Consider the following 10151-nt stretch of genomic DNA (forward strand, 5'->3'; position numbering starts at 1 on the left):
ATAATCAAAATCCATTCATTTTTCACCAAATCTAACGAACAAAACGAATAATTTAATGTATGAAACAGTTCAGTTCAACTAAAATCACTAAAGAAGAGAGAAGAAAATTATCTCTGAAGATGAATAATTGAATTCAAAACTCTCTTTGCTAGTTTCCTAATTTAGAAAAGAAGCTTTTAAAAGAGGAAGGACGTAGTTGAACTACTAAGGGAAACTCGATAATTAAAGAGAATGTTGTTCTTTCAAATCAGATTTCATAAATACTTATTAGGAGACGACCTTCCGTACTCAATTTAATTCATTCGCAAATGACATGATTCAAATCATCGATCTTGCTTAAGAAATTCAATACCTCATTCCACTGAACCAACTAATTATTAGTATCGTTAAATCTTTGATTAAGTTGATATTGTCAGTTAGTTAAGTGTCATTTCAATTAAAAATTTATTATTAGAGCAAACACAATTGGTCAATTGGTTAAGTTGCTCATTTTTATCCTTACATATTCATTTAGGTCATGGATTCTAGACCCATTAGTACTCCTATTACTTTTCTTAGAATTTCGCCTTCTCCACCCATTTAGGTAAAACTAGGATTAGATTTAAAATTTATTAAAAAATTAAAATATTTTTATTCAAAAAATAATTAATATCAATACGATGACGTTTTATTTTTTTCTCATATTTTATAGTCTTTAAATACAATAATTAAAACTAATCATTTTAAGAAACAAATTAGTAGTCTTTAAACATAAATTCTTTATCGTTCAATTTCTAATCATTATTCAATGAAATTTCAAAAAGTATTATACATAAAATATTTTATTTCAGCCACGTCGTAAGAGGATGTGATAAATATTTTATTTCTAACACCAAGAGATGTAAAATTCCTATACTTATATAAAATAAAATATAGGAATTTAACTAAATAAAGTATGGATTATTGTAATTAAAGTAATGACAGATGGTTGGACCAACCAATTTAACCGTCAATAATTGCGTAAGCAACAACATCGACCAAACAACCTTAAATAGTTAAATGTAACAAATGGATTTCAATTTTAGGTTAAACCCAAAAAACTAAATTGCACAATCTCAACCTATAAATCCCCCAAAAACAAGGTTGTAAGCGTGGAAGATGGGAACCATTCAATAATAATTCCAACTGGGCAACCGGAGAATATCAGATTTTGGGTTACAAATTCTTTTAGGTAAACCTCCACCTAATCTAATTTTACATTTCTCAATTTCTTTTCCTCCCAAGCACTGCAAATTTAATTATTTTGTTGTTTATTAGGTTTTAAAGTTCGTTTCGATCCTCGAAATTTATAAGTTTATGTTATCATATTTTGATAGACCTACTCATGTTTGAAAATTTTAATTCATACGAGTCGAGTTGAGACTCATATAATATTTTTTTAAAAATTAAGATCGAATTAAATTATTGATGAAATATAAAGTTTACCATGTTAGGGTTCGCAAAAAGGTAAAATAAAGAAGAAGAAGAAGAAAGGTAGGGGGTGGGCACATGATAATTATATACTTGGTTTTCTTTTTGAATGGAACAACGTGAAAAAAGAGCAAAAGCGGGCTACGGTTTTTCCTTTGTTTCTCTTGAAAAAATTACGTGAAATAAATAAATATTTCTTTTAGTTTTATATAGAATGAAAATAAATGATTAAAAATAATAGTAAAAAATAAAAAGATATTATTAGGAAAAAGCAAAAAGTTAATTCTAATAGTTTATTTTTTTTATCAAATGATTCTAAATCCATGTAAAGTTAAAAGAGTTTTAGACTATGTAAGTGAATTCGAAACATATTAATATACATATATTGCTATATCTCAATTACATATATATATATATATTTATAAATAACCTTACGTTATAATTATAAAAACAATGAAGTTAATATAAATTAATACCTTATGTTATAGTTATAATTTATGTAAATACTTAAACGATTCGTATTATTTTATGTATTTATAGTGAGCCGTTTATTTTGAAAGTTCTGAGATTTGTGCTGCGTTCTCTCATCTTTCAGTAGTTACGGTTCGCTACTTTACTATTTTTTCCTTCTAATTATTCATTGTTTTGCTTCCATTTCTTGTTCTTTCTTTATTGTTAAAACTTACAATTGAATTGCAGAAAAAGGAACCCAATATTTTCTTCTTCTTCTTTTTTCTCTTTTTCTAATCTCATAGCTAAACAAAAGTGCATTTCCCCCCTTGTTTTGTTCGAAAATGGCAACATTTTAGCTAACATCAGCTTCAATCCAAGTTCTTCTCTTGGTTTGCCTTTCCTGGTTAAAAGAACAACATGGCTACTAAATCCAAGTAAGTTACGCTCAAGCTTTGTTTTCTTTTTCAAATGGGTTTCCCCCACCCAAGTTTGTTGTTTGATGAAACAGAGCTGGATTTTATGGGGGGAAAAGGTTGCATAATCTAATATTAGATCCATCTTTGATTTTGTTGATATTCTGTGCATTTTTTGCCTTTTTAAATCATGGGAATTTGAGACTTTGAACATGTAAACAGATCTGGTTTATCTGAAACTCCTACCAAGGTTTCACCAGCTACTGCAAGAGTGGCTAGTAAACTAAGCAGGGGTCTGGCTGCTAAACCAGATCCTGGTTCACCTTCTCACTTGCAAGGTACACGCCATTCCGTCGATCGATCCCCACGATCATCACTTAACTCGAAGCCGACGATTGATCGAGGATCGCCGAAGGTTGATCCGGAACGTGGTTCGCCCTCTCCCTTGCGAGGTACTCGCCATTTGGTTGATCGGTCTCCTCGATCATCACCTCTTAACTCGAAGCTGGCAATTGATCGGAGGCCGCCAAAGGTTGAGCCGGAACGTGGTTTACCCTCTCCCTTGCAAGGTACTCGCCATTCTGTCGACCCATCCCCACGATCATCGTCTCTTAACTCGAAGCCATCGATTGATCGGGGATCACCAAGGCTTGCTACGCCATCCGAAGTAAGTTTACTAGTTCGTCTTATGCATGCTCGAGTTCAAATCTGACTAATATTTTGTTCGGTTTCGATTCTAGAAATCACAAACACGGATTGGTAAGGGATCGGAATTGCAGGCTCAATTGAACTCAGTGCAGGATGATCTAAAGAAGAGGAAGGAGCAAATATCACTGATCGAGAAAGAGAAGGCACAAGCAATCGATGAACTGAAAGAAGCACGGAAAGCAGCCGATGAAGCACACGAAAAGCTTCGAGAGGCTTTAGTTGGGCAAAAGCGAGCCGAAGAGAGCTTAGAGATCGAGAAATTCCGGTCCGTCGAGTTGGAAGAGGCTGGAATCGAAGCTGCTCACATGAAAGATAAAGAATGGCTCAATGAAATCAGATCCATAAGGAAGAAGCATGCTTCGGATGCAGCCGCCCTTTGCTCTACGATTGAGGAGCTCGAAAGGGTGAAGCAAGAGCTAGCCATGGTTTGCGATGCAAAGAACCAGGCTCTGAACCATGCCAATGATGCAACCAAGATTGCCGAAATCCATGCCGAGGAGGTCGAGTTTCTTTCAGCTGAATTGGCTCAGTTGAAGTCCTTGATTGATTCGGAGAGCGAAAAAGAGACTAATGAAAACAAGGAGATGGTGATCAAGTGTAAGCAAGAGATCCAGTCATTGAAACAACAACTCGAGGAAGCAATGGCCTATGAGGAGATGCTAATCGAAAAGGAGGCCTTCATCGAACAACTTAATGTCGAGCTAGAAGCTGCAAGAATAGCCGAATCGTATGCACTCAATATAGTAGAAGAATGGAAGAAAAGGTTCAAGGAACTACAAATGCGGCTTGCAGAAGAAAAGAAGCTCGAAAGATCTGCATCCGAATCTCTCGACTCGGTCATGGAGCAACTAGAGAACAACGACAAGTCGTTGCTCAATGCAAAATCCGAAATCACAGCTCTTAAAGAGAAGGTGGGGTTCCTGGAAGTGACAATAAGTAAACAAATAGGCGACCTTGTGGAATCAGAACAATACATCAATATAGCCAAGGAAGAAACTAGCGAAGTGACAAAATTAGTCGAGTCTATGAAATTCGAGTTAGAAACTGCAAAGGAAGAAAAGACCCGAGCTTTAAATAACGAAAAGCTAGCGGCTTCCAGTGTTCAAACTCTTTTAGAAGAGAAAACCAAACTGATCGGCGAGTTGGAGAATTCCAGGGATGAGATGGAGAAGAACAAGAAAGCAATGGAAAGCTTAGCTTCAGCCTTGAATCAAGTTTCTGCAGAAGCAAGGGAGGCGAAGGAGAAGCTTTTATCAAGTGAAAAAGAGCATGTAAATTACGAGGCCAAGCTAGAGGCTCTAAGATCGGTCCTGAAAGCAACAAAGGAGAAGTATGAAACAATGCTAGACGATGCGCAGAAAGAGATTGATCTTCTTACGAGTGCCTTCGAACAGTCGAAGAACGAATACCCGAATTCCAGAACCGAGTGGGAACGAAAAGACGAAAACTATTCTCGGGAAAAAGAGATCAGTAGGCTGGTGAATTTGCTGAAACAATCCGAGGAAGAAGCTTCTGCATTCAAGGAGGAAGAAGCTCAGTTGAAGGAGAGCCTAGAGGAGGTTGAATCTGAGGTGATTTATCTGCAAGAAGCTCTGAGGGAAGTCCAGACCGAGAGCAGAGAATTGAAGACAAGTTTGTTGCATAAAGAAACCGAGCTGCAGAGTGTCGTTCGAGAAAACGAGGAACTCCATGCTAGGGAAGCTGCTTCTCTTAAGAAAGCTGAGGAGTTGTCTAAGTTGTTAGAAGAAGCTACGATGAAAAGGCAAAGAGATGAGCCATCGAACTGCGAAAAGGACTATAACTTGCAGCCTAAGGCAGCGGTCCAAGTGTCGAAAGAAAATCGACATGGACGTGAAGAGAACCCCAAGTTCGAGCTCCCATCGGAACAGCACCTGGAGGTAAATGAAGGCGGTGCCAAAGTGGAGAATGTGGATGGACAACAAGTGAAGGAAGCTGAGACAAAACACAACAAAGATGATTCGAGAAAGGTTGAATTCAACATGAACGAGAGCTGCAAGATTGAAAACAAGGAATTTTCCCGGGAAAGAGAACCTGAGCAAAAAGCCCTTGTGCAGGAAATGGAAGTTAGTAAAGGCCTGATCAATGGCAGAAAATCGGCGTCGAAGAAGAAGGGGCAACAGAAGAAGAAGAATGCTTTACTCAGTAAATTCGTGAGCCTACTGAAGAAGGGAAGTAACAACCAGAAGTAGAAAATGAAATCCCAGCAGTCATGTAATATGTTTATTTCAACTTCTTTTGCTTGTAATGTCCTCAATAGGCTTGTTTAAAGAAAATGAATTAAGTTTGATTCTCCATATTAGCTATTTATCACATACATAATGTGAAATTAAAGAACGAATATATACGATGATTTGATGCGAAATCCATCTTTGTTTATTGGTCAAACAACATACATGTATGTTTTATAAACAATGATGTAACGAATTTCGACATAATTTCATGGAAAATCGATATTTAATTACGTATGGATTTGACATTTTTTAAAATACTTGTATCTCAAACATTCGTGTGCCGGATATACAAATGTATTCGATACTCATATTTGAGTTAGTTTATCCCGATATCATTGTTGTTGATGTTGAATGTACATACACACGTGCATATGTTTCTCAAATTGGAAACCTCAAAATATAACAATTTTTTAACTACTGCAATCGATTGATTAATTTTTATATCAATATTTTAAATTGTGATATCGTATCAATAATAATTAATGGCAGTTTATCTAAGTTAAAATGTCAAATTAATGTAATTTATGATTTTTTTAAAATTAATTAAATAGGAGCTCATTAGGCAATTTAAGTGATAAAAATAAATATTATTTTCTTCCCTTCAAATTCGAGCAATTATATATTTATAGAATATATATTATTAATTAAATAAATTTTTTTAAATAAATATTATCTTATAATCATTTATATTAAAAAAATTGTACGGATACAAACGGAAGATTAATACACACCTCAACAAACACGTGTTCTTATTCAAAGATTCCACGAAAGGGATAAATGGGAGGCTTAGATTTTTCTTAAATATATAAACAGAACAAAGAATCACCCTTTAGTTCCAGCTAAACTTCCATCCAAATCAGTGACAGAAAATAAGAAGAAAAATGAGCGTGGTATGTGTAACAGGAGCATCAGGTTACATAGCTTCATGGCTGGTTAAGTTCTTACTCCAACGTGGTTACACTGTCAAAGCCACTGTTCGTGACCCAGATCAGTTCTAAGCTTCAATCTTAATCCTCACATGCTTTTTATTCTTCTTCTTATTGTTTTAAGAGAAAATCGCCTCAGTGACCAAAAAAAAGTTATAATATACGATTTTAACCAACTTTTTTTGGATTTGCCAAAATGACCAACAAAATCGCAACGCGAAATAAAAATCGCAACGCGATCCCCAGAATCGCAAATCAGTTTCCAGAATCGCAAATCAGTTTCCAAAATCGCAACGCGATTCTTGAAAATCGCGATGCGATAGTACAAATTCGCATTGCGATTTTCCAAAATCGCAACGCGAATATGAAAATCGCAACGCGAACACATAAATCGCAACGCGTATCCGTAAATCGCAACGTGTATCCGTAAATCGCAACGCGTATGGGTAAATCGCAATGCGTATCCGTATATCGCAACGCGTATCCGTAAATCGCAACGATAATACATAAAATCGCAACGCGTATCCGTAAATCGCAACGCGATATTTAAAGCGCCATTATAATCGCTACGCGTATTTTATTTTCAAATTACAAAAAGAATATTAAGACAAAATCCCGTAATCGCAACTCATAACCTAAAACCTAAAATCACAACTCAGTCCCATCTCCATCTCTCACTCTCTACGGCGAAGAAATCCGTCCCCATCTCCGAAGATTTCCGTCCCCATCTCCGGCGAAATCCCTCACAACCATTCACGGTCAGAAATCCCTCACAATATTCAGAAATGGAAAATCAACCTCCGAGGGTTAGTTTTTTTAATTATTTTTATTTTGAAATGTTTGCATTATTGTAGGTTTTTCATATTGAAACTGATGATAAGTTTACTGGTCATTTCAATAATAGATTAACCATTTCACTTAGATTTCATTTCGCGTTACGATTCTGTCGTTGCGATTTTCATTTCGCGTTGCTATTCTCTCGTTGCGATTTTCAAGTTAGTATTTGTCTTTGTCTTTGTTCTGTCTTTTGGTTGAAGTAATGCAATCCATTCAAGTTTCAATTTGCAGAAGAGTCGCAACGAGATAAATGAAAATCGCAACGAGAGAATGACTGTCGCATTGCGATTTTGGTTTCGCGTTGCGATTCTCTCGTTGCGATTTTCATTTCGCGTTGCGATTCTCTCGTTGCGATTGTCATCTCGCGTTGCGATTCTCTCGTTGCGATTTTCATTTCAACCAAAAGACAAAACAGTGTTGCAAATTTTAGTTTCAAGAATAAACTACTACTTTTTATGTTTATTGTTTTTGGTATATCTTCACAGTGTAGTTTTTGGTATATCTAACTTGGTATGTTTATTGTTTTTGTAGAAATTTTTTTCGGCTCAATTGACCTTGAGAAATAAAGTCAGCCTGGCCACTACAATTGCAAAGAAGCTTTCACCTGCTCAAAGACAATTGTTTGAGGAAACCTGCTTCGGGCCATGGCTGAGAGTACAGCATCCGGGTGGAGATGCTAATTTGACCCATTTGTGGCTTCAGACCATGACATCAAATCTACCCGACAGTATACAACGTGGTGAGGAAGAGATATGGTTTCATTTTCCACCAGCGTATACTTGCTTTGGGCGGAAGGAGTTCTGCTTAATCACTGGTCTACGATTCGGACACGATGATGTAGGCCGGTACACTCGTCATATCGCCCGCCCATCATGGTTATCCCGGGTTTTTCCGGATGAGTCAATGGAGAAGCCGAACCTACATGTCGACGACCTGAAGAAATTATTTAATAAGAAAGCTAGTTTCACTCGGATGGAAGACGTCGATGTTGTCCGAGTATGCCTTCTACTACTTGTGTATGCCGGCTTTTTAGGCAGAGAGGCCAGACAACCTATTCATCGGGAGCTAATAATATTGGTAGAGGACCTGAATGCATGGAATCTGTTTCCGTGGGGTTCGTATATATGGAAAGCTACCTGGACTAAGTTGTCGTCTGCCTTTGATGACCGCAAAAGTTTGCGGGGCGATGGGTCCAAATACACTTTGTCAGGCTTTGTTTGGGCCTTTAAGGTAAGAATTTCTATATAATGTTTCTAAAATTATAATTAATTATTTAACAATTACTAATTTTGTTATTATATTGTTTGTAGATTTGGATATTCGAGGCTTTCCCCAGCATGCGTACATATGCAATAAAAACGTCAAATGATATTCCCAGGGCTATTTCCTGGAAGAGGAAAACTCTGTTGGATTGGGAAGACTTAATACCATATGCCACAATAAATAATGTAAGTTAACACAAATACTTTCATATAATATATAAACAAGTTATTAATAGTAGACGTTTAACTTTGTTTGAGTTTTTATATTTTAGGAGGCCAACATTCCATTACAAAGACTGTCACCCACGGAGGAAGAGCTTGCCACTGATTGGTGGCAAGCTAGTCAGAGTTTTTTTGATGGCACGGATGATGAGCAGCATCCACTTCCTCCAATTCGAGAGCCATCACCTCACCTAGAGCCATCACCCGATCGTGACGACTATACACCTCTAGAACGAGAGCCATCACCTATCCCGTCACATCATCGAGCCTCTTCTCCACCATCACCTCATGATAGGCGACCGGCAAAGATGCCACGACTCCTATCTCCCTGTTCTCCACCTCCACCTCAACGGGATGAGTCAAGGGAGTTACGTGATGAGGTCAATGCCTTGCGTGAGGAGATCGGTACTCTACGCGATAACGATGGTGCATGGCGTGTGGAGGTGTCAACTTTACGTGGTGAGGTTGCCGCTCTACGTGAGATGATAGTATCGTTGCAGAATGAGGTTCATACTCTACGCAACGAGGTAAGTTTAAGATTTTCCATATTTAACTTAATGATAAATTTACTCGTAATTTCACTTAGATTAGCCATTTCACTTAGATTGCTTAGTAAATTTGTTCGGTTGCTGCCAATTCTGCTAAACTGTGTATTCTTTAACACTGTGAAATAGTATTTGTCTTTGTTTTGTCTTTTGGTTGAAAGTAAATTTGTTCGGTTGCTGCCAATTCTGCTAAACTGTGTATTCTTTAACACTGTGAAATATATTTGTCTTTGTTTTGTCTTTTGGTTGAAAGTAAATTTGTTCGGTTGCTGCCAATTCTGCTAAACTGTGTATTCTTTAACACTGTGAAATATATTTGTCTTTGTTTTGTCTTTTGGTTGAAAGTAAATTTGTTCGGTTGCTGCCAATTCTGCTAAACTGTGTATTCTTTAACACTGTGAAATAGTATTTGTCTTTGTTTTGTCTTTTGGTTGAAAGTAAATTTGTTCGGTTGCTGCCAATTCTGCTAAACTGTGTATTCTTTAACACTGTGAAATAGTATTTGTCTTTGTTTTGTCTTTTGGTTGAAAGTAAATTTATCCATTCAAGTTTCAATTTGCAGAAGAATTTATAGTTTACTTTCGCAACACGAAACTTAAAATCGCAACGCGAAACCAAAATCGCAACGCGAAATGAAAATCGCAACGACAGAATCGCAACGCGAAACCAAAATCGCAACGACAAGATCGCAACGCGAAACCAAAATCGCATTGCGATTTTCATTTCGCGTTGCGATTCTTTCGTTGCGATTTTCATTTCGCATTGCGATTCTGTCGTTGCGATTTTCATTTCGCGTTGCGATTTTGGTTTCGCGTTGCGATTTTAAGTTTCGTGTTGCGAAAGTAAACTATTTCTTCTTCTGCAAATTGAAACTTGAATGGATTGCATTACTTCAACCAATAGACAAATCAAAGACAAATACTAACTTCAGGGTATTAGTTTGAAACATATTTTTCTTTGTTATCTGATGCATTTTGTGAACTATGATAGAATAATGACTTGGGTGAATACAATGCAAGTTTGAAACATATTTGTCTTTGTTTTCACTGTTTAAATATCATGTCTGTTTATTTACTGATTTTTG

The 10151-nt window shown here is 36.7% G+C and overlaps 1 protein-coding gene across 1 annotated transcript; it reads left to right on the top strand.

Moving 5' to 3' along the window:
* The first annotated feature begins 1144 nt into the window (after window positions 1-1144).
* Window positions 1145-5338, top strand: LOC120162540 (WEB family protein At3g02930, chloroplastic-like). The gene is made up of 4 exons (XM_039172685.1): window positions 1145-1210; window positions 2259-2336; window positions 2538-2982; window positions 3056-5338. The coding sequence occupies exons 2-4, from the start codon at window positions 2320-2322 to the stop codon at window positions 5231-5233; spliced, it is 2640 nt and encodes an 879-aa protein (XP_039028616.1). The 5' UTR covers window positions 1145-1210; window positions 2259-2319; the 3' UTR covers window positions 5234-5338.
* The last annotated feature ends 4813 nt before the right edge of the window (window positions 5339-10151 follow it).

Source organism: Hibiscus syriacus, unplaced genomic scaffold, assembly GCF_006381635.1.
Source record: "Hibiscus syriacus cultivar Baekdansim isolate YM2019G1 unplaced genomic scaffold, ASM638163v2 tig00111402_pilon, whole genome shotgun sequence".
Lineage (NCBI taxonomy): Eukaryota > Viridiplantae > Streptophyta > Magnoliopsida > Malvales > Malvaceae > Hibiscus > Hibiscus syriacus.